Source organism: Physella acuta, unplaced genomic scaffold, assembly GCF_028476545.2.
Source record: "Physella acuta isolate Inbredline_101_S28 unplaced genomic scaffold, ASM2847654v3 ptg000572l, whole genome shotgun sequence".
Taxonomy (NCBI): domain Eukaryota; kingdom Metazoa; phylum Mollusca; class Gastropoda; family Physidae; genus Physella; species Physella acuta.
In genome coordinates, this window is record NW_026732091.1 from 445,147 (window position 1) to 472,025 (window position 26,879).

The following is a 26,879-nucleotide window of genomic DNA, read 5'->3' on the forward strand; positions in this document are numbered from 1 at the left end:
ACTACTTTGCCGTGTGAATAACGTGAAGCAAGCATTAAAGCATCCCATCCGTCGTTATTTACATGATTAATATCAGCCCCGCCGTTGATAAGTAACTCTACTAGTTCGTCATGTCCATTCTGTGAAGCAAGCATTAAAGTATCCCATTCATCTGTATCCACACGATTAATATCAGCTCCGCCGTTGGTAAGTAACTCTACTATTTTGTCATGTCCATTCTGTGAAGCAATCATTAAAGCATCCGATCCATCTGGTTTAACACGTTTAATATCAGTACCGCTAGTGATAAGTAACTCTACTATTTTGTCATGTCCATTTCTTGATGCAATCATTAAAGCATCCCATCCATCTGTATCCACACGATTAATATCAGCTCCGGCGGTGATAAGTAACTCTACTATTTTGTCATGTCCATTTCTTGATGCAATCATTAAAGCATCCCATCCATCTGTATCCACACGATTAATATCAGCTCCGGCGGTGATAAGTAACTCTACTATTTTGTCATGTCCATTTCTTGATGCAATCATTAAAGCATCCCATCCATCTGCTTTAACAAGTTTAATATCAGCCTGGCCGTTGATAAGCAACTCTACTACTTTGCCGTGTGAATAACGTGAAGCAAGCATTAAAGCATCCCATCCATCTGTATCCACACGATTAATATCAGCTCCGGCGGTGATAAGTAACTCTACTATTTTGTCATGTCCATATCGTGAAGCAAGCATTAAAGCATCCGATCCCCTATTGGTTACATGATTAATATCAGCCCCGCCGTTGATAAGTAACTCTACTATTTTGTCATGTCCATTCTGTGAAGCAATCATTAAAGCATCCGATCCATCTGGTTTAACACGTTTAATATCAGTACCGCTAGTGATAAGTAACTCTACTATTTTGTCATGTCCATTTCTTGATGCAATAATTAAAGCATCCGATCCATTATTGGTTACATGATTAATATCAGCTCCGGCGGTGATAATTAACTCTACTACGGTCTCATGTCCATTCTGTGAAGCAAGCATTAAAGCATCCCATCCATCTGTATCCACACGTTTAATATCAGCCTGGCATTTGATAAGTAACTCTACTACTTTGGCATGTCCATTCTGTGAAGCAATCATTAAAGCATCCCATCCGTCGTTATTTACATGATTAATATCAGCTCCGCCGTTGATAAGTAACTCTACTACTTTGTCGTGTGAATTACGTGAAGCAAGCATTAAAGCATCCCATCTGTCGTTATTTACATGATTAATATCAGCTCCGCCGCTGATAAGTAACTCCACTATTTTATCATCTCCATTTTTTGAAGCAAGCAGAAACGCTTTACCTTCATCTTCATCTACACGATTAATATCGGTTTTGCTGGTGATAATCAAATCTACATTATTAGTATCATGTCCAACACTTGATGCCATAGTTGAAGTGTTTAATTCACCTTTAATCATAATATTAACATTCTCTCCTTTTTTTATTAGCTATCCTATAATTGTATCATTATCAAAATGCGTTGAAAGAATTTTGAAAAAAGTAATGGACCGTGCCGAATGCTTCTATAAGCAAGCTGGTCTTTTTTATCTTCAGTTCATGATGCAAGAGTGTATTATAATTTTCCAAATAGCCGTTGAAACACCATAACGCTGAGTTTTTTCTCTACAACTATTTATTGATACCTAAGTATTTAGCTAAGCATGATTACTTACTAATTGTCTTTATTAACAATGCAGTTTCATATTGGCACCAGCTCTTTGTCGATCTTTTCTTGTTGTATTTTTATAGGCGGAATTTTTTATCACATTTTATTAAAATTTCGACTTTTTTGAATTTCGAAATACAATCATTAATTCATCATCTTTGAGTTTGATTCTCTTAAATAAAATATTTGTTTTAGCATTGTTTCCTAAAGCTATGTTATTAGATTAGTTTCAAATCTCTTAGCCGATATCAAACGTTCCTGTGGTTTACCAGACTTTTAGCAGCAAACAGATCCTTATTAATTAATTTATTTTGGCAACATAGTTCATCAAAAGATAGACTTTTAATTTTAGAAAAAAAGAAATGTATTTGCATAGCTTGTCTTGGCATTTGTATTAATTTCTTGTTAGACGTCGTAAGCACAATTTTCGTACTTTTTATTGCGCACTTTGTTATGTCGCATTAGTGCCACCTTAATTCAGTTTCTTCATTATCAAAGAACATATATTTTCATTTCGTACAAAGTTGTTTTACACAATGTTTCGTCGTTTAAAAGAATATCGTTGCTATGGACTTGACTTTTTAACAAGCGAAGTTTTAGTTTTGAATTCATTTGATGAGTTCACCTGAAAAAAAATCTTTATTACATCTCGATTCCCAATGCTTTAAATGCTTTAATTTGCATAGCTCAATATGTAAACAATTCCTTAAAGCCAACATAAAAAAAAATGAATCTTTCAAGTTACCAGTCGTGTTCACTATCGTCGGCCACGACGACACATTACAATACTCGTACATGTTGTAAAACGTAGTTGTCTTAAAGAATTAAAGAAAGCAGGGATATATTAGGGGGTTACAAAATCAACAGCAGAGAACCGGACAAAAAGGGAAATTATTGTTGAGGCACTATAATACACAAGGACTAAAGAGGGTTAAGTAAGAAGGTACTTGATATAAAATGACATCTATAATTTAATGTTAGAAATTTGAAACATAAATGTACATTCTAGCAAAATGTAACTTTTGAAAATGTAGGTATTTAGTTTTAAAACAAGAACAATATAACGTGGAGAAATGTATCCTTGTGTAGAACACGTTAAACATGACTCCAGTTAATCTTACAAAACGTTAATAGCAAGAGATGTACACAAATACTAAATTCAAATTTTAGAGTATGTAGGAGTGTTTTAAGTGGATGTTGATGATGGTAACACGATGAGTATAGCAAACAATACTTATGGTAGCTTGCTGATAAACACACACAAATATATACACGCACACGCGCTCGCGTGAACTCTCGCATACACACGAATACTATGTGTTATACATGTCTACTTTTATGATTTCGAATGTTTTTCAATTTGAAATTATTAGTATAATACATATTTTCCAGAGAGAGCGATTATGGTACTAGTTAATTGATAGGCAATGATATGTAATAAAAGTCAAGGATAAATTAATCGCAGGAAAACGAACAAGGGTTTCATTATATATTTTTAACGTCCTGTAAATGGCTATCAACAATTAACGCAATATGAATCAACGTAAATGTATATGGCAATTATAAGCTACTTAGCACTTGGTAAAGCAGATATCCTAATATATAAAAGGCCACGTTCGCACTTCTCTCTCTCTCTCTCTATCTCTCTCTGTCCGCAAAATATTTTCGCCGGACATCACGTCAGAATCGGCAGCGATATATGAAGAACTTTATACGAACTTTTGTTGAAAATAATATGTTAGATGTTTTAAATGTATAACCACAATGTTATTTAAAGAAGAAAAATAAAAACTAAAGGCGTATTTGAATATAGAGAAACAGTATTATTTATGCAACCGGAAAAGCATTTAAACTTGGGACAAGAATGCATTTAACAATGACGTCGCTTATTGTTTACACTAAAAAAAGAGCACGAAACTGATGACGTCATCTTCCGAGTTTAGAATAAAAAGAAATGAACTATTTCATTCAAATATGATTTAGAGCTAGATATCTATGTACGCTATAAATGTATACAATACGATTTTCTCGGCCTAAACTTAAACAAATTATTTTATCTATTTGGATTCTAGATCTAGAGATTCTAGATCTAGATTTAGACTCTGTAGAATCTATTCCAAAAATAAATTTCTATAATAAACCTTTTCAGGACTTAAATATTTTATAGAAATCTTTGTTTGTTTAGCAACGAAACTGGCTAATTTTGGGTAAAAAAATTAATTTGAAAAAAAATAGGCATATTTGCCTAAGTTATTTTTTTTTTAAACACTTCTTTTATTCTCCATATTTTAAAGGTACCTAATTAGCTGATGTTGCCGGATCGAGACACACCAAGTCAAACCTAATTTTTTTTATATGTGAATCTTCCTATTTTTAACACGTTTTTCTTAACTCAGCTTCGCGTTTATTTGTTTGTTTGTTTGGATGTTTGTTGTTAAAATTGACATCGAAAATTAGCCCACTTCTGATTGCTCTAGAGATCTGAAATTTGGCATGCAGGCTATTTTCGCCTAACAACTTCAGATGCAATCATAAAAACTAGCAATTAGAGACCTAAATTAGCTTAATTAAATTACGACCCCAGGAACATAAAATTGAGGACATGTTTTCTAAAGCAAAAAATATCAATCCAGATTTATCAAAATATCAAAATTAAGAGGTTTTATCAGTGGCGGAGTGGTCTAGCGGTAAAGAGTTGGACTGCTAACCCGTTACTCTCAGGTTCGAATTCGGGTTTAAGTCAGTAGACCGTCCCTGAGTCCACCCAACTCTGATGGGTACCTAAAAAATCCTCTAAAATTTTATGTATTTAAAAACACTTAGTCAAGTCATACTTAATTCAAGTCATTGGATAAAGTAGAAAATAAACTATATAAAAACTTTTTAAAAACCACGTTTTTCATGTGTAGCAACGGACTAAAAAGGAGAAAATAAAATACTTAAAAAAAACTTTTGAAAAAACCACGTTTTTCTTGTGGACTAAAAAGTAGAAAATAAATTTTGTGCTTCCTCGAGCTGTGCAGGTTCTTGTGATGACTGTTCATACATTTGATGACAAAAAACGTGGGTCGGGCAGATGGGTCTGGAAATTTGATGCCTACACATTTTACACACAATAGAGAAGACAATTTAAATACAGCTAAATACTAAAGAATATATACATTAATGTTAGAAAATAAATACAGTACATCCAACAAATCACCCCCCCCCCTCATCGTTTAAAAGAATACAAGTAATATTCTACTTTATCAATAAATACGTTTGTATAATTTAAGATCTTAAACTAATGAAAATAACAACACACCATATTAGATGATGATCTAGGGCAGAAGGAAAAACCCGACACAGTCGACTACACATGTTCACAAGACGACTACGACACTCATTTAACTTGCGTGTAGGTGTAGAGTGTAGCGACAAGTGGTCTATAGACTCCATGTTTCGAATACAGCAGTATGTTTTTAAACGTTCTATAATACAATGCTTGGGGATATAAGTCAGTTAGTTACGCTGACATTTTGTTATGGAAATCATATATAAACACGTTTTTTTTTTACTTTCTCGTATATGCGAAGTATATAGAAAGTCTTGTAATCGTGGAAAGAAAAATCGAGTTTTTTGGAAACCTCGACGTTTTACATCTTACTGATACGAAAAAACATAATTTTGCAATCTGGTCCGTATGTCTGTATGTGTGTGTGTGTGTATGTGTCTGTAAACACGATAACTTAAGTACCGTCAGAACTAAGTTGATGAAATTTCATATATAAGTATTTTATCAAAATCGTATCAACTTTTGAGTGATTTCCGATAAACGGAAGTGGTACTTTTTTTTTGAATTTTTTAAAAGCCTATAACTTGAGTACTATTTCAGATAGATAATTAAAATTTCACATGCTAGTAAAAGATCTAATTCTCTACCTTTAGTAATTTCCGTTGACTGTAAGTAGTAATTGCCGCTATTTCCAATTTCTCAAAAAACGCATGTAAATTTATAAAGTACTAATAATATTGCGCACTATTATGCACATTTTGTTTTGGCGTTCACTTGGTGCGCAATTCTTTTTTCTACTAGATTCTATTCTATTTTTAAAAGTTTAAGTAAACAAAAATCATGCTATATTCCGAGTTGCCATCCCACGTAGTGTTATATTAGAATATTCGAGAAATTTTACGGGAGATAACTACCAGTTTATTTCTAAATAATATCTTTCTTTTTTTGTCTACGGTGATTATATACTCAGAGAAGGTGCTCCTCTCCTGGAGAATAAACTAAAATAAATATTTACTAGGCGTTCTTGTAAAGTGTTCCGTCATATGAGATTTTTGGTACCATAGTAGGAAAATAATTAAACTGAATATTTAAAAAAGAAATGAAAACTAACAAATAATTATAAGTGTGTTCTTTAAAAAGTATTAACGTTTATATTAATTTAGATTTCTAGCTTAAGATAATTTTTAATACTAGACTACCCGTTATCTAGTTTGATAACAGTTGGTTTCGGGGGTCATCAATAAATGACACCACGTCTTTCACTTATAATCACAAAATAACCAGAACCCACATTCAAACAAGATGTTTTTATCTTTTAAAAACACCGATTTCAGCTGAGCATGGGTCTGACCCCACTATTCCTTCATATACTGACGTCACTACTCAACTCTACTTCACCTGCCCAGGGTCCCGCCGTGTCACAGACAACATGTTTACGTCGTTTAAAAAAAAACGATTCCGGCCGAGCATGTCTCTGACCACACTATCCTTTCTTATGCTGAGGACAAAGAAACAGGTCAAATCTACTTCACCTGCCCTGTATCCGAACAAGTTCAGATAGGCAACTTTATCATTCACATCTAAATAAATGACATTTTTTTTAACATTGACGTGTTGTGTCTAGAACTCGTGCCACCCGCATGAAAGCCTATTACACTAACACTGACTCGCTAAGTCATTGATGCTTTTATTATTGTATAATTTAATACTTTGAGTTTCCTTATGCAACTTGATTTACGCGCATAGGCCATATCTAGATCTAGATCTAGTAACTTTCAAATGAAATGTTATCTTAAATTAGCCAATTCCATAGCTAAACAAACACAGATTCATATAAAATAATGAAGGTCTGAAACAGTTTAGTATAGAAACTCATTATTATCTAAATCTAGATAGAATTGTCTCGGAATCTACGACTGGTTTGCTTACGCCTAGATCTAGTTATTGTCGTAAATCTTGCTAAATCTAGATTAGACAGATTCTAGATCTAAATCTTGCTAAAATCTTGCTAAATCTAGATTAGACAGATTCTAGATCTAGATAGATAAATCACTTGTAATCTAGAATGAGATGATCCGTGATGCTAAAAAGCAAAGATCTATATCTATAAGTATTTAAGGACTAAAAAAGTTTTATTATGAAACTCAAAAATGTATTATGATTTTAAAATGGATTGTATTTTAACTATTTTATCTTTGGTTTGACCTAGATTCTAGATCTAGTTCTATGAATAACTTTCTTCGACAGCTGATATTTAGATTGTAGGGCTACAGAAATTTATTGTATAAGTATACATAAAATGAAAAGAACAGTTGAAAATGGATATAAATGTTGGAACGTAATTAAAACAGGAAACGGACGTATTGTTAAAGTTATAGCCGACTTAAAATTAGCTTTAGAACACGTTAAGCATTGGAATGTTTACACAATCTTCGATAGATAGATAGTAGATAGATAGATAGATGAATAGTTTTATATTTGACTTATTAAATGAAAGTAGCGACACGTACTGAAACACAATTGATCTGTGAGATCCCCACCTTGCAAATTCGATGGAGAAACGTAAGATGTGGTTAATGTATAACTGTAATGATATGTATTTAACCCAGCCCCTAAAATGCCACCCTGACTTTCGGATGCGTATTTCAAATAAGAAAATTGTATTTATGTATCAGAATATAGTTTATGAAATAAACTAGTTTTAGAAAGTTTATTTACCCTAAAAATCAGACAAGTTAAGCTTAAGATAGACGCTGATGTAGGTCTGTTGTAGGATAGTGGAGGCTAGTGGAGGTTAGAGAAGGAGATTTAATTCGTTCAATTACTCACTGTCAATGCAAACGTCTTTCGGTCACTTTAAATCACATTCTTTTTAACGAATTGTTTAAGCCCACTAATTGGGTTACTCTTATCTTAAATCTCGCTCGTATGTCAAAAAGCTAAATTTATCTAGATCTACATCTCATGTCTAAATAATGCCTTATCCATGGCACTAAAATGTCTATGTACCACTGTATTCTGTATATTTATTATATGTATGTATGTGAAATGGTTTATGTTTACAAATTTACTATAAAAAATAAATCACCGTTTTAAAATCTTCTTTAGCTACATTTTGTTTTCGTATTATATATTGCTAATGATTAATTAAAAAAAAACAACAATAAGGAACATATTTACCTGCTAAAAATAAACTGCTTTGTGTAAGAAAACTAAATCACAAGTGCTTCAGACAAACGTCACCAGCACACTGTCGAGTAGACAAACTTTGCTACTGTAAACACACATCAGGCGAGTCAGGTGACTTCCATTGAAAAAAAATAAACCTTAGCTAATACGTTAAGCAGACTATTTACCTAAATACTGTTTGAATTGGTTGTTTTTCTAGTAGCTATTATTTGAATTTTTAATTAAAGCATCATAAAATCGAGTAGCATAATATCATATTGTGTTGTGTTTTGACACATTTGATCAGCTAATGCAATGTGTAAGATAATAAATATTGTTTTCCTTGCCTGTACAGTCGTACTTGAAGTAAAGGAATGTCTAGGAGATGAAGGTAAGATAGATCGTCGCACACACAAACATGCCGAATTGCAAACAATAGAATATCTGGCCACACAAAGTTGGCAACTGTAAATACGTTAAGCTTTCTGAAGTAGCTAATACCATGCCTGACCTAACGATCAAGATATCCGTTACTTTCACAATTCAGAATGACCATAATTTGTACCAGGTACTAAAGATTGATATCCTTGTTATAACATCTTTCTACGCAACAGTATGGGTTAGTTATTGTAGAACAATCTTTGCGATAGAAGACCTCTTTATTTTTTTTTACAAAACCTGTACCAAGGTACACGAAAATTACATTATTTAACAAAATGCATTGTTTTTGTTCGGAAATTTGGGACTTAAACGGCCTGGGCTACCCCACATGTCTTGTGTGTTAGCTATCTGATTTAAATAGTGATAACCAGTTTTTAAGCAGCCTATATAATATGCTTACGTTGATTCATGTTGCATTTATATATGACGACATATTACAGGATATTACGCTACATCATAAAACCCATTGTCAGTTTCCTGCGATTAACTTATCACTATCAGTTATAACCTGTTAATACAAATGACTGGTAATCACTCTCTCTTGAGAAAATGTAATATACTAAGAGCAGCAAACTGAAAACATATTCATGCACATATTCATGAAAACATATTCATACACATAGCAATAGGCATGCATAACATGTATTATTCGTTTGTATGCATGCATGTGTATATATGTTGACTTGTGCGTGCATGCGTGCATACGTGCGTTCGTGCGTGCGTGTGTGTGCGTGTGTGTGTGTGTGTGTTGGCTATACTCATCATGTTGCAATCATCAACATCTAATGATATTATTTTCGTTACTGTTTAGAACCTTAAGCAAAGAATGCAAGATATTATTTGGTTTTCAGCTTCTCTGTTAAAAAATAAATAACCCAACAGTACCAGGTAATTATTATCAGTCATTATTTACTTATTTTCACGACCATTCGAATTTTTTTCTTTGCTTATCTTTATGCGCAGTAAGAGCTTACGTGAAACAAAAAAAAAAAATTCTTGTCGCAACTACATCCATTTATGTACATCTAATTTATGAATGATTAACAAAAAAGCAGGAAAGAACCTATCACGTTTTAATAAGTAGATTTGCAATGACTTAGAAAAGTATGCATTGTTTTATTAGCGTCCCCCACCCTTATTCTGCTGCCTTCATGCGCTCGCGGCAGTGAGCTCTGACATGACTAATAGACTGCGCAGCTGGTTTAGAACTTATTTAACAACCAATCACTGAGTAGGAATTGCACCAAATACGGGTAGTCGGACTCCCGTGGTGCGTGTTCAGATTGCATTGTGTTAAATGTTTAGAACGGGTCATGGCCTTTTTGTTGTGCGCAAGCTGAATCCAAAATACCCAGGTCAGGATGACCTTCAAGAAAAAAAAAACGCCTGGTCTGAGAATAAAAATACACAATAGATGTATGAGCTAGGATTTCAATTGTCTCTATTATTAGGGGGTTTGAGAGAGGGCTATCACTACAATTATTTCCAAAACAGCATTGCTTCCAGAAGCCTAAATCCCAGAGATATACACAGTCACACATACACACGATTGACCATACACATACACAATACATACGTTTAAAACACACACAATAAATCAATCCGTTTACCTACTAGCCCCACACCTTCAAACACACCACCCAACTCAGCACGACACCATGAGCGACACACCAATAAATAAACCCCTCACCACCCAACTCAGCATGACACCATGAGCGACACCCCAAAATAAACCCCTCACCACCCAACTCAGCATGACACCATGAGCGACACCCCAAAATAAACCCCACACCACCCAACTCAGCACGACACCATGAGCGACACCCCAAAATAAACCCCCACACCACCCAACTTGGCACGACACCATAAACGACACACCAAAATAAACCACTCACCATACCGATCCACTCGTCACCTTACGCTCCAAACGCCAACCAATAATCTGAACCACAACACCTCACAGCACACACCGCAAACATCACAACCTCCATGACACCCACAGTCCACGACCCACATTCCACAACCACACATAGAACAACCAACACCTCACACCACTTAGCATATGACTGCACATAAACACTTATAGCAGTGTTCTCGAGAAAGGATTTGGATGTATTCGTCCGTCGTCGTGAATGTAGTCAAGTCTTCGTATACGTTGTGAATGTCGTCGTCCTTGTCCATCAAGTGGATGTAATGTGTAATATATCTACGTTTTCATGTGTGGTCGACCCTGTACTCAACTAGATTCGCAACACACAGCCTATTCCACTAAACACATACACTTCATATCATACAGAGTAAACTAAACCCAAAACTATTTACCTCACGTTCTAAAACATACCACTCCACACCCAACCCTCACAATGCATAAACAGCACTCAAAACAAAACCTAAAACCACCCGGAACCACAACCCTTTACTTTCGATTTGCACACCCCCCGCTCGAGTTTTTCTCTATATATTTTGCTATTTTTTGCCTTGGTGTCACCCCCCTAAATGGTGTCACCCGGTGCGGTCCGCACCCCCGCCCCCCCCTCGCTACGCCCCTGCTTCACATGCAAGCAACCTTACACCCACTTACCCGCACACAATCGTGTATCTTAAACCAAACAAACCACTTTCATTACCTAACCCATCAACCACATACATCACACACAAACCAGCCCCCAAACCAATTAGATCAACACCGTGAAGTTTTCGCGAAAATTAATACGAGCATTTAACAGCCTTTTGCAAAACTTTAATCAACACAATATTATAATAGCAAAGAAATAGTTTATACCGCGTTTAATGCATCAATGTTTGCTTTAACCCATTGACAGTCTTCCTGGTAAGCTTTCTGCTAAAAATAAATTTCAAAATGGCGGCGCTTGGGAGTAGGTTGCAATTTGACGATCTCACACTTATGCACATAAGTGTGGTAAAGTTTATTTAGGCCTAAAAAACCGAAAACAAAAATACTTTTTTCTTACACCGTTCGAAAACAAGTCAGTGGGAAAAAAATAATGCTGCCTTTTGTGTTTTAAATTGCATAATTTTGTTCGTATAACAGTTACAAATTATGCTTCTATTACTGACCTTAACACACATTATTTAATATATATAAACCAAACCTGTCAAACGCTGGTTATTTGACTTATCGGTGCAGCAGGCGCTTAAAATGTTAAAATGTTAAAATGTTAAAATGTTAAAATGTTAAAATGTTAAAATGTTAAAATGTTAAAATGTTAAAATGTTAAAATGTTAAAATGTTAAAATGTTAAAATGTTAAAATGTTAAAATGTTAAAATGTTAAAATGTTAAAATGTTAAAATGTTAAAATGTTAAAATGTTAAAATGTTAAAATGTTAAAATGTTAAAATGTTAAAATGTTAAAATGTTAAAATGTTAAAATGTTAAAATGTTAAAATGTTAAAATGTTAATGTTAATGTTAATGTTAATGTTAATGTTAATGTTAATGTTAATGTTAATGTTAATGTTAATGTTAATGTTAATGTTAATGTTAATGTTAATGTTAATGTTAATGTTAATGTTAATGTTAATGTTAATGTTAATGTTAATGTTAATGTTAATGTTAATGTTAATGTTAATGTTAATGTTAATGTTAATGTTAATGTTAATGTTAATGTTAATGTTAATGTTAATGTTAATGTTAATGTTAATGTTAATGTTAATGTTAATGTTAATGTTAATGTTAATGTTAATGTTAATGTTAATGTTAATGTTAATGTTAATGTTAATGTTAATGTTAATGTTAATGTTAATGTTAATGTTAATGTTAATGTTAATGTTAATGTTAATGTTAATGTTAATGTTAATGTTAATGTTAATGTTAATGTTAATGTTAATGTTAATGTTAATGTTAATGTTAATGTTAATGTTAATGTTAATGTTAATGTTAATGTTAATGTTAATGTTAATGTTAATGTTAATGTTAATGTTAATGTTAATGTTAATGTTAATGTTAATGTTAATGTTAATGTTAATGTTAATGTTAATGTTAATGTTAATGTTAATGTTAATGTTAATGTTAATGTTAATGTTAATGTTAATGTTAATGTTAATGTTAATGTTAATGTTAATGTTAATGTTAATGTTAATGTTAATGTTAATGTTAATGTTAATGTTAATGTTAATGTTAATGTTAATGTTAATGTTAATGTTAATGTTAATGTTAATGTTAATGTTAATGTTAATGTTAATGTTAATGTTAATGTTAATGTTAATGTTAATGTTAATGTTAATGTTAATGTTAATGTTAATGTTAATGTTAATGTTAATGTTAATGTTAATGTTAATGTTAATGTTAATGTTAATGTTAATGTTAATGTTAATGTTAATGTTAATGTTAATGTTAATGTTAATGTTAATGTTAATGTTAATGTTAATGTTAATGTTAATGTTAATGTTAATGTTAATGTTAATGTTAATGTTAATGTTAATGTTAATGTTAATGTTAATGTTAATGTTAATGTTAATGTTAATGTTAATGTTAATGTTAATGTTAATGTTAATGTTAATGTTAATGTTAATGTTAATGTTAATGTTAATGTTAATGTTAATGTTAATGTTAATGTTAATGTTAATGTTAATGTTAATGTTAATGTTAATGTTAATGTTAATGTTAATGTTAATGTTAATGTTAATGTTAATGTTAATGTTATCTACACTACACATTAATGTCATATCTACACTACACATATACACACAGTCACACATATACAATTACCCATAGACATACATAAGACAACAAACAGAATAGATCAATCACCATACCAACTGACACAACATCTTAAACCACACCACCTCACTCCGCATTACACCGTGAACGACAGCCCTAAAAAAAACATCACAACACCGATCCTCTCGTCACTTTACGCTTCGAACGGCACCCAACATCCTGAACCACATCTTACACAATACGCCACCCAACATCCTGAACCACAACATCTTACACCACACGCCGCAAACATCACAACACCCTAGATCTAAATTCTAGATTTAGACTCCATCTACTCTAGAATCTATTCCAATAATAAATTTCTATAATAAACTATTTCAAGCCTTAATTATTTTATAGAAATATTTGTTTAGCTGGCTAATTTGGGATAAACAATTAATTTGAAAGAGCAGGCATATTAGACTATTAGTGTAAGTTAAATTACTTAACTACCTCTTTTATTCTTACTAGAATCTATAACTCATAAGGTGCTTAAATAGCTGAGATGATAGTGTACTTGATACCATACGCATTGTATGGGTTCTAGACTCACAAAGCCAACTTAAATTTTCTTTTTATGTGTGAATCATCCGATTTTAGAATATAAAGAAATGAACTACTTCATTTTAATTTGATTTAGATATAGATCTATAGATCTACTCATCAAGACATACGCTATGAAATATATGCAATTTTATCGCTCAAACTAATTCAAATTACTTTAAAAAAAAAAACAAGATGACCATTGAATAGCTAGATTTTTAACGGAATCATTTAAGTCTTTTAATCAGTGTGTGCATTTAAGATGGTGTTCTGTTGACTAATAATGTATATAATATAATGTGTATGATTTGGTTTTAATGTTTCGAACACGTATTGGTAGTCTATGTTATTTTAAATGTGTCGGATTTTTAGCTATTTAGTTATATATTTGCATGGTCACTAATATTGTTCAACGTGTAGTAACGCACATTGAGGATTTTTAAAAATTCCAATGCATCTAAATGGTTATTTTTAGAATGGCAAACTGAAGTATTAGAAACTGTAAGAAAATCACGGCGCCCCACGTTTTTCATTTTTTGTCATAATGCGCACGCAGTTTGCGATCGCTTATAGTAAAGTGATCGCTTGCATTATTGCGATGTATAGCATTTATTTTCTACCTTTTAGTTCAATCAGAAAACGTGGGTTTTTAAAAAAAAAAATTATGATAATTATTTTCTACTTTTTAGTCTTTGTCTGTTTGTTTGCATTCAAATCTTGCTATCGATTTTATCTTCTCGCATTCACTTTTTTTGGGTAAACGAAGACAAACACTCACAAAGGACGAACACAAAGATAAAAGGGACTTATCGGTGACAAACTTCTAGCATAGTCTTTTGCGCAAGCTCAGGGGAAGGTATCCCTTAGAAGCAAGCATGTGATATTTTGTCGCTTGATTAGGATAGCACTGCTTATGACAAATATCACAAGTTATATTGCAAAAAGTGTTTATCGTGTCGAAAAATGTTTTCATTGCTGCCGAACGTTGGGCGTAAGCAGTGCGTCGACGTTGCAATTCTGCTTCATGCCTTTCTTTGTCTTGACGAGCAGTAGCATGACGCTTTCTGTCTTTTGCTTGGCGAGAGACCCTTTCTTCTTCGGTCTCAATCGCAAGCGCAGCAGCAGTTCGTTCTTTCTGCGTAGCAAGACGAGAGATCCTTTCTTGTTCTGTCTCCATCGCTAAAGCAGCAGATTTTCGGTTTCGATCTTTTTCAAGCTTCTTTTGATACTCACCTTCTTCCAAAATTTTTGGTCGTTTAGGAGGATTTTCCAATCTGTATCCTGCATTGCGCTTCTCCTGATACTTCTTGCGTGCCTTTTCCAATCGACGTATCTTCTGTGTTGCCGTTTCTTTCACCATTTTGCCCTCGCGAGCAAACCATTCGACCATCAACATTCTTCTTCCGCATCAGTCAGATTTGCATAGGTTTGTACACAAACACCGCGTGACCACTACTCAGCCAATCGCGTGCTCGCTCCTTCATGATTTTTTTTTCATTTGTTTTCAGTAAGCCAAAAGAGGGAAAGTACCGAACCTTGTTTTTATCAAATTACAATTACTAGGTTATGTCCCTTTTTTGTACAAATCAATAGGAGTATAAAATGATCAATAACATTTTTCCATGGATCAATTTAGTAATAATAATAATTGAGTATTGTATTGTCATCGGAAACAAAGCTTCCCTGAAAATGTCAGCGCGCTAGCTACTTGGGAAGTGCCCGATATTTCGATCGCAAGATTTGATGGAAAAACAGACGCGAAAGCAAGTTAAAGAAAACGTGGGAACAAAAAAGTCCTTAAGTGAAGAGGCTCTCGAGTTATCTTTCCTTACACGGCCCGCGCGGCAGAAAGTTACAATAGCTTAGTATTTTAAGCAGACATTTAGACCACACGATTGTCCGGAAATTAAAATATGTGTACAAACAAACAACTGAAGTGCTATTTTAAATGTTAAAATCTGAGCTGCTTAAACTAAACATAAAATTTAGACCCCTTGTACAGACAGGGAGTGGCAAGTATAATTAACCGATACAAGTGGTGTGACATAATCAGAAGGTGAGGGTGGCGGGGGGGGGGGGTCGACTTTCCCCAATTTGGTTTCATGGCTGTAAACAATCTTCTACAGGAGAAATAGACCAATTATTATACGACTCATATCATGCATGGTAAAATCATCAACAATTTATAGCAGCCTGGTATTTCTACATTTGAAGGAAAATCGGCTTAAAATGATATCCCGTTATGTACGATTAGAAAAATAAGACTATCGGAACGAAAGACAGATAAAAATGAAAATATTTACACAATAAGAAATCAATGTTGTATCATTAAAGACTATTTTTGTAAAGCATATCAGAGTATAAAAGTACAGAATATGTTAAATCAGGCAAACATTATAGACCTATATTTAAGGCGAGTTTATTATTCAAGTTAACTCAAAACAAAAGTCTACAAGTATGACGCTCAACTTTACGAGAGTCTTAAAGTGTTTGGAGTGTTTCAAGATGATGATGGAGTAATGAATTCAGACAAACTGACGTCATTCTTTACTTGTCGTTACACTTGAATGCGTAAATACATTGCATATATGTAAATATTATATAAAAAAGAAATAGATTACGGTTGTGGCTATGGTTATGGTTATGGTTATGGCTATGGCTACGGCTACGGTTACGGTTACGGCTACGGTTACGGTTACGATTACGGTTACGGTTACGGTTACGGTTACGGTTACGGTTACGGTTACGGTTACGGTTACGGTTACGGTTACGGTTACGGTTACGGTTACGGTTACGGTTACGGTTACGGTTACGGTTACGGTTACGGTTACGGTTACGGTTACGGTTACGGTTACGGTTACGGTTACGGTTACGGTTACGGTTACGGTTACGGTTACGGTTACGGTTACGGTTACGGTTACGGTTACGGTTACGGTTACGGTTACGGTTACGGTTACGGTTACGGTTACGGTTACGGTTACGGTTACGGTTACGGTTACGGTTACGGTTACGGTTACGGTTACGGTTACGGTTACGGTTACGGTTACGGTTACGGTTACGGTTACGGTTACGGTTACGGTTACGGTTACGGTTGCGGTTACGGTTGCGGTTACGGTTGCGGTTACGGTTACGGTTACGGTTACGGTTACGGTTACGGTTACGGTTACGGTTACGGTTACGGTTACGGTTACGGTTACGGTTACGGTTACGGTTACGGTTACGGTTTTGGTTATATTTTGAAGGTAATCATCATTATTATTTTTTTTTACTGTTAACCCTTTCAGGACCACAAGGGTTACAGGCATAATTTTTAAATATCTGTTCACTTATTTAGTAGTAAAATGACACGTATATTTTAAAAATGTTAACGGTTTTCCGCTATCTTAAATAGTTTTTGAGATACAGCATGGGACTTATGTGTCCCTACGGTCATCAAAGGAAAATTATCGAAAACAGGTTATGTTGTGAGTTATGTCAATATGTTTATTCTAAAAGTGATCTAACGTGTGTTAGTTGTTCTGGTACATTAGAAATTGAAAATATCAGTATTGAGAACACATTTATGTCCTTTATGAGTGTATAGTCATCTATGAATGGAGCTATGTTATATAAAATACACGATAATGGCAGATATAATACATATTGTCCGCTCTGTACTCAATCTTTTCTGTTACACACTGTGCGTAACTCCTGCGTTTCTCTTCCTTTGAATTATCAACTTCTGGTGGGGTTGAAGTGAAATTCTTGCCTCTACGAACAGGCCTTGAGGTGATATCTCTATGATGTAATCCCTAAATCTGAGCTCTCGCTATCATTTGCCTATATTCAAGCTTGGTTTGGCATTGTAGCCAGCGTTGAATTCTTGACAAATATAGGTATCAATGGCTTTTTGAATCCATATCATTATCTTGAAAACAAATTATCAATGTATGAAACATGGATTTAATTGCCTAAAATCATTAGGATCTTCATTTCAATCAACATCTATTGTCAAATTCCTATAACCATAGTCAATAACTTTTATTGGAAACTGTGTTTTCACAAGCCTCTAGTTGAAAATAATATCTTGCTCCATTCTCCTTTTTCAATTATCACAAAAACGTTTGGTTGTTCATGTTTTGGGCAAGTCTAGTTCTATTGATGATAATGATATGTGTCAGCTTCGGGTCTAGGACATTACCACCCCGTCCAATTCCCCTCTCCCCCCCCCCACCGATGCTGATGACCCCTGATCTTAACCCCAAGCCTATAGCTAACCCTAACAAAACCCCTAACTCCAACTCTAAATCAACATTTAACTCTAAAACTAGCCCTAACCCTAACCTAACCCTAGTCCTAACTAACTTATCCATAACTGGATGAGGGGTAATTGCTCGGATGTTGTAATATCGGGTTGGGGGATGTCGGAGGGGTAATTGTAACTATTAACGCTCCCTTTGAGGGGAGAATTCTAGTGTACATCGTATATTTTTTGTGCGCGGTGTTCTAAAAATCTCATACAAGGTAACATGTATTTTACGAAATGACAGCGCGGCATGTTCACAAATATTAGTCACTATAGAATGTTACATTGACGATGTATGCAATGTTTGCAAAACAGAATGACTAGAATAAGGTGTAGGCCTTATCGTAGTGTTAACAATCTGCTCTGAGACTTGAACAAGTCGTTCGATTATAGCTTCTACACTTACTTTGTCGGGATATTTCTACAGAAAATTCACATCTTTTTCATAAAGAAGCAAGTTGTTTTCATCGTCTTTATTGTAAATAAACAGTATTTGCGCAGCATTTTGTTCAGTTATAGTAAATAAAAGCTTTGCAACTATTTGTATTCTAATGCCAAAACTCATGCTGAGCAGCATTGTAAAAAAAGTTAGCTCCCTTCCGGACCGTAGGGACATATATGTCCCAAGCAAAAAAAAAAAATACTTTAAAAAAAACAAACGAGCAAAGCTATTAGGAAAAACAAATGTAAATATAATACCTAAATAGTAATCCTTTAAAAAACCGCCAGTAATTTATTTCTGTTACAGTTTGTATTTTTTATATAAAAATGTAAAATGTAGCTTTGCGAGTGGTCTAAAAATGCAAAGTTCCCATAATTATGACAACAAAACTATCTCATATATACTGAAAGCAAATTTATTTATATTAATTCTATCATGTAATAAATGTTTTAAAGCAAATTCAACAGCTCTATGTTATTCCAATTTCATTTGGTGATAATTTGAAAATTTGGGACACCGGTGTCCCTTGGTCCTGAAAGGGTTAACTTAATGCCGCCACAGATGTTTTTTTTCGGAAACTGCTTCTATTTCCAACTCTCCTAGAAGTCTATGTTGTACTTAGCCAGAAAAACACAATAAGTTTAATAGCATTCTAGTATGTATTTAACAACGCAGGCTGTTATTACTCACTGTCGGTGTGGTGAAATATACCGTGTGAATTATGTCCTGGTCTAAACTATATTGGATGAATGTGTTTCTCGTTTTGCTGTCCCTTTATATACCAGCATCCACACATTTTACTTATTCATAGCAAACTCCTACTTCATTTGTTGTCAATTCCCATGTCGAAAAAAACATATTTAGAAATGGGGTTTGAAAAGAATGAATAATTTCATGCATATTCATAAATGTATTTTGCGTTAAATATAAAAACTTGATATTCTTAACACACTTTTGACAGCCATAAACTCACACATATGATTATTTAAAGGCATGTTAAGGAATGTTTGATGTAATGTATGTAAATATTGGTGTGGTATCGCTGTGAAATGATAACCGCTAGCCATACAACCCGTAGCTAAGTCACAACTCAATCAAAAATCGGTCAAGTACATTCCTACCAAAAACTGTAGACTTTGGTCTGTGTCGGGCTAAAGTGTTTTAACTATATCAAGAGTTTAAGTGTATTGCTCAAAGTCTTTTGGTTAAGTTGATTTTTATATCAACATTTGCAGTACGATACATTAAAACATGCTATTTATTAGTGTCGAATATAAAAACATATTAAAGCGGGCACTAACAAATGATACATTACTACAACATTTAGCCGACATAAAATTATATTGATCAAGTCGACTTCAATTTCAGTTAGACAATTCATTCGAATTTTTGAAATACGGTTATAATACATTGCATCCATGCGGGTTAATTGTTCACCTGTTGTATTTCATGAGTTGGTCTGAGTGTTATGGAGAACAACGATATCGTTAATTACTTAAAATGTTTTTATTCAGCAATATGCGGAAGTATTGTTCAGAAGAATCTTAACAGATGAATTCTTCATCTGCCCCACTTGTGTTAAGCACGAGCAATATTAGATGTAGATGATGTAAGTAATGTAGATAATGTAGATGATGTAGATGATGTAGATGATGTAGATGATGTAGATGATGTAGATGATGTAGATGATGTAGATGATGTAGATAAAGCTAATCACGTGCTTGAAAACTGTGTATCATCTCGTTTAAACACAGCCAATTAATCATTGTTAGATAATCAACAATCATTATACTAAAACACAAGCACCAACATACAACAAAAAAAGAACTCTGAAATACAAACATTACCAACCATTTTATATTAAATACAACTATCAACCATTACATTAAAACCCGTTATCAACCGACGGTACTTATACGTACCACTTTAATTAAGCGCCTGTATTACATTTAATTTAAGATTAATTTTATAAATTATTAATAAAATTAATAGTATTGTATCTGAAAGTAAAAAAAAAAATGAAAGAAAAAACTAATAATATTTATTATGTTTAGAACAAAATGCTCATCACAAATTTTATCTGACAACTCTTTTTTTTATGACTATGAAATACTCTACATAGGAGAGATCGCAATTTTATGTTTGAATTGCTGTTACATTGATTTTTGCAAATGATATACTTTAAATATTTTTCATACTAGCCACAGGCAGTTATTTTATGCATTTTTAAAATGAGCACCTGTTTAATTACTTTAGCAGCGTTTAACGCATCACAATAATTGTGTATAATTTTGTGCTATTTATGTATTATCTACGTACTTTGAAATTTCGATACCAGGTCAGCCCGATACAAGAACGAAATAACACGAGCAACGTGTTGAAGGCTAGTGAATGGGTTTCATTTTTAAGTTGAGAGCATCTAAATCATTTTAAAATGTCTCTATTTATTTTTATAATTTTTCGGAAATCTATTTTAAAAATATAAGGCCTACAGTGATCTAAATTAGCTTCATTAAATTAGATTGTTAAAAATATTATTAATTAAATCATTTTAAGGGATTTATAATTGTTATGAAATAGATTATTTTTAAAATATGGTTTGTGCTTGTGATTATTGAAAGGAAGAATGTAATGCACACATTAAAACTTGCTTGTTGTACATTAGTGGCTACGTCCGCCACGACTGTGAGATGACAATTGTTGGGTTTTTTTTTAATTATATTTTTAGATACACCAATACATATGATAGTAGTATATTAGGTCCCTTTTGGGTCGTATTCTTGGCGGAGGAGCGCAGGGTGAGGAGCAATGACATATAGTAAAATACTCGGGAGCAGGATGGTGAGGCGGGACAATGACATATAGTAAAATACTCCCAGCCTGGCGCATCGGGATGGTGAGGAGCGAAGGGTGAAGGGACAACGACATATAGTAAAATACTACGCCAACTGGCGTTGGCGGAGGAGTGAAGGATGGGTCACCTTTTGGTGACCTTGTGACGTAACCATCGACCTTGTGACGTAATTAGTGACCTTGTGACGTAATCATTGACCTAGTTACGTAATTTTAATGAGTTTTTTAATTAGTTTTAATGAATTTTTAAAATTTTAATTAATTTTTATTAACGAGTTACGTAATTTGATTATTTGTTTACTTTTTTAATTGTTTAATTTGTTTGTTTACTTGTTGTTTAATTTAATTACTTTGTTTTGTAATTTTTATTAACGAGTTACGTAATTTGATTTTAATTTTTTAAATTTTTAAATTTTTAAATTTTATTTTATAATTAGTTTAATTTTTATTAACGAGTTACGTAATTTGCTTATTTGTTTGATTTAAATTGTTTAATTTGATTTTGATTACTTTGTTAAATTTATTTATTTGATATATTTCTTTTCTTTGTTGTTTAATTTGTTGGTTTGTTTATTTGAATGTATGTATGTTTTAAATAAAAGACTAACACTAGCATGTACTAGAACAGTCTTTGTATAACATCCATTAACCAGCAGTGCAACATGTGTTACTTATCGATCCACGAAACTTTCCCTTGTTGACACGCGCTGCGTAGTGATTTATGGGTATTATATTGATCGCAGCCGCTGGGCCATCACACCTAATTAAATCTTGTTATGCATCACCGATTTATGTCGGGTTCACGGAAGCGAACACCGTAGGGGTCCCGCGTTTAATCGAATGCGCTACCGCAAAGCCACCGTTAAGTGTGCGAACAGATGTTACCACTTTAATTGATTTTTCCCCGATCGATATGTCAGCTCTGCGAAGCCAGCAGGTAACAGCTGGTGCTGTAATTAGAGGCACCTCCCGACCGTTTTTAATGGGAATGTATTGATCGCACCCACTGACCATCAGTATGATGGTCCACCTAATTAAATTTGGTCACGCATCGGCGATTTATGTGGGTTCGCTGGCAACAGCTGGTGCTGTAATTAGGCTGAGCCTTTCACGACCTTGTTGTAACTATTCGCCTATAGCGAGGGTCAGCGAATACAAAATATATTTAAGGGTTGGAATTTTCTTTCAACCACCGTTAAATCAGGCTTTGAGACGAAACGAAGTCTCGGTAGGTTCGTGTTTTTTTTTTTTTAATGGGCGACAGGGCGACTTGGTGCGTTGGTACGTGAGGTATGCGGGGTAGACATGTTTTTACAAATCTGGAAAAGTAATTAAGTTTTTTTATAACCGTTCCGATTTTCTTTTGATCTGACCATCATTTGACCACCCTGAGCCAGATAAATTTAACAAATGTTCAATACATAGTCGCTTATAGTAACATGGATGAGGGGTGTAAGCAGGCGGGTGACGGTGTGAACAGGTGATTGAAGGGTGAGCACGTAGGTGAAGGGGTGAGCAGATCGGTGAAGGGGGACAGGAGTAGGAGTAAAGGATATATAGTAAAAGATTCCATAACCTAAGTGAGGTGGGTGGGGAGGTGGATTTTAATTTTATTTTGAATTTTTTTTTTTTTTTTTTTTTTTTCATCATCTGTTAACTTTAAGGTTCTATAACTCTATATATTTTAATACGTTTTTTTATTCAAATGAGTTTACTCCCCCTAACGTAAGTACGTGTAAAGAGGGATTTCCTATAGATCTGTAATGAATTAGGCCTTTTTGACTATGACTTGTTGCCCAGGTGTTGACATGATACACTTTCGCGCGCGAAATTCATACTAGCTCGGTAAAGGCGGAGAGAACTTATAGGTATACATTATCATGGCGACAACAAAAGCGACCCTTATTTTATTTACATGAAAGCGTGTTTTCCAAAAGGTGTCACCATGCCATTGTCATTTTCGCAGCGGGGTTTTTGTTTACATTTTAAAAGAAGTGTCGCGTGTCTTCCCCATAGGTCTTCCCTAATAGAGAAACGAGAGGAAAGACAACTGTTCTAAAATTAGAACAGCCTTGTCTACAGACACGAGTATCGTCCCTTGTGAAAAAATTCGCGTCAGAATCCTTAACTAATCAATCAATTTCTTTAACAAGTTAAAAAATAATTTAGGAAGACAAGGGTTAACAACATTAGACGCCACCGTTTTTGTTTCCTGTGACGACAAGGTACAATACACTTTTGTATTTTATGTCTCAAGTAGAGGGGTGGGATATTTTTTCTTTGTAAGCGTGTTGTAAACAATAGGTAGAGGAAGCGATTACTAGGTAAGAGGGGAGAGAACGTGACGTACATCGCGATATTTGAAAACATGGCGATGTTTAACCTCAACCAAAAAAGGCAATGAACCTAGAAGGAAGACGAATATATATCTTAGTCTTGCAGCAGATTACCTTCCCATGTTCGCTTTAGTATTACAGTTTTCATCAAACTTCTTTTTGACTTGAACTTCTTTAATTTTTAAGAAAGTTTACTTATACATAATACATTACGTCTAATGACAATTTTTTTTTTACCACTCAATGTATTTTGTTTTTCTATATCTTACATTGTCATCTTAATTTTTGATCACCTTAGTAAAAATTTGCTTAAGATTATAAAATGCAAGTTTTAAAAAACAACAACGTTATAGTACGTCGTGTCAAATGACACACCGTTTAAAATGTCTACATTTAAAGTTCACCAAAATAATGACGTAAAATCTAAATATGATATGACGTTAGCATACATATCATTCAGTCTAATCACTCTAAAGTACAAATCAATCATTTTTATTGATTAAGGGGCTGGGTGAGTTATTTTTATCACTATTCACCCTTCCCCTTCCCTTCGCCCGCAACCCCTTTCCCCTTCTCCCCTCCCTAACATCAATGCCAACCGCTAGATACACAGACCGTAACACTACCCATTCTATTCCATTAAAGAGACAAAGGATGTATGACAATCCTACAGACAAATATTTATTCAACTAATATCACAACTCCTAGACACTACTCCAACAGACTGGGATATGTAACTTGTAGACACCACTCCGTAATGAATACCACATGCACCCTACCCACATCGACAACTTGGCCACTCGTCTGTTCCCTCTGTGTACTTGGTCCCTTCCCACACCCTCCCAGTGCCTGTCCTGAGGGTGTTGAGTCCCCTGCTTTTGTAGCAAGGATATGGATCTTTAGTGCCTGGTAAAAACTCTGGTCTGTCTGGACTGATGAACTTAACGGCTATCCTGACAGTTAGGTCAGCCAGAGCTTTTGTGACGTGATACAAGTTGTTGTCATGGAAACCAGATGGCAAGCAATCAACACTAAACTTATTCGCAGGTACAAACATTTTATGGCCTGGATTTTTTTTGCAGTTTATACTATGTATGTGTAGATCTATCTCACCTTAACCTTCAAGACATTCTCTTGTACTTCATGTGTACCTGCACAGGTAAATAAAGCAAATATATTATTACTGGAATAGTTTCTATTGCTGCTACATTTTGACAAAGATAAAACCACATACTTTTCCTTCATCTGTCATATCAAACCCAACCATCACTATTGTGCCATAAAAAATACAAACTAAATAATGTTTTAACACAGGGACTTCTTCCTCACCAAACCATTGACCAGTTCCATTGATGCCATTTTTGTTTTATTTGTAACATATTTTTCTACATATTAGGCAGATAAACAGAAATAATCTGTAAAATATTGTGATTTGTCCAATTCACTGTCCATGCTGTTGCGTTCATCAAAATTATCAAGGTTGTTTCCTGTTGATCAATTACAACGTAATAATTGTACTATTACAAATTATCCAAACTGATCTTAAAAACATGGCAATAGATTTCTTTGAAGGAGAATATTTATTCACATCTGTACCTACACATTGATCATCAGGTTGATCTTTGATATTTTGAGTTAAAAAAATATTTTTTTTTAATTTCACATAACATTCAGCAAACTTATATATGTCATAGTTTAATAGGCCTTTAAATTGTAAGCATATTTTAAAAATTATCATAGGTTAATTGGAATTAACAATCACACTTAATGTACAATTTAAAAATAAACTCCTGCATAATGGTTAGCTTTAAAAGATCTACCCAACTAAAACCTTAGATCAACAAGCTAGATAGCTAGAAATTGTTATTTAAGCTCCTTAAGTGATTTACGTGAAAGCTAATTAGAGAAACTTCAATGTGATAATACTATATTATAATCATAATAATATATTAAATTAAAAAAATATACCTCAGCTTGTGAAGTAAAAGTATGACCTGCTCGCTGTGACATTTGTCAGGAATTATATCGGATATTTAAAGCAAGATCTCAAGATATCATTTAGAATTACAAGAAAAAAAAAACAACAACAGAAAATATATATTCTTCACCTTATAAAGAATAATTGTATAACTAAATCTTAACAAATTTGTTGTTTGGTCTGAATAGGGGCCGAGGCTATAACGTGGCTTTTCGGACCGGGTCCGAATAGATACACTTTTTTTACATGTATGACTATTGACTCTTTTAAGTCCAACTCACTACTATCTGTTATAAGTAAGTAAAATGATAACAACGTAAGAATATGTCATATAGTAAAAGTAAAGTTCCTCTTTAGACCTAACGATCTACAGGGCAGATAAAGTAAAATGCATGATTGTTTACCTCGGCTTGTGAAGGAAAAGTGTGACCTGCACCATGCCCAGCCCACTGTTCTTTCTACAACTTAAGTCATATACCCACCAGTCCGAACCAAGACCTTTGGGCTATAGTTAAAGAGAAATAAATGAGGTAGTGTGAGGTAAGGAATTTGAGGTGTTATGTATGTATCTCTATTGTATATCGTAATGCAAACGGTAATACACATTCAGTCCGGACATCGTACCGTGTTATCGTCTTCTTTAAAATGTAGTCTGGCTCAGTTTAGTGATAGAAACAAACACTAAAAATCCAATTCAAGGTAAAACTATAACGGTCTTTTTTCACACATCAATCTATTTACAACTAACACTCGACTTCTACTAATTCTTTCTAATGCAACTAACACTTCTCCCTAAACACTCCAATGACCAACTCTAACATGTTCTACATTTTAACTCTCCACATCATTCCTCAAGCGCTACTTATCTTTAACTGCTGACCCACGCTTCAGTAGTCATCTGACCTTGTCATATCACCGGCAGCTATTTACAATGTGTCTACCATTCAGTCATTTATATTATTCGGCCTACTATTATTAGATTTCTAAAATTACCGTTAGACTCACAGTCTAAAATATAGGTTAAAGTTTAATTTACTATTCATTCCGGAAATTTTCTTTATTTCTTGTCGAAAAAACCGGCAGAACTTTAAGTATCGTGTACGCCATAAAAAAAGCAGTTGATGTGTGTTGGGCGATTG

General features: G+C 33.8%; 1 protein-coding gene across 1 annotated transcript in view; it reads right to left on the bottom strand.

Annotated features, from left to right (window-relative positions):
- Positions 1-25,121, bottom strand: part of LOC131946845 (dual specificity protein kinase shkB) — a 44,083-nt gene extending 18,962 nt beyond the window's left edge. The window contains exons 1-3 of the mRNA XM_059307817.1: positions 25,097-25,121; positions 24,876-24,913; positions 1,707-1,764 (exon numbers count right to left, since the gene is read on the bottom strand). Coding sequence (XP_059163800.1) covers positions 1,707-1,764; positions 24,876-24,913; positions 25,097-25,121 — 121 coding nt within the window. The remainder of the gene's footprint in view (positions 1-1,706; positions 1,765-24,875; positions 24,914-25,096) is intronic.
- Between the last annotated feature and the right edge of the window lie 1,758 nt (positions 25,122-26,879).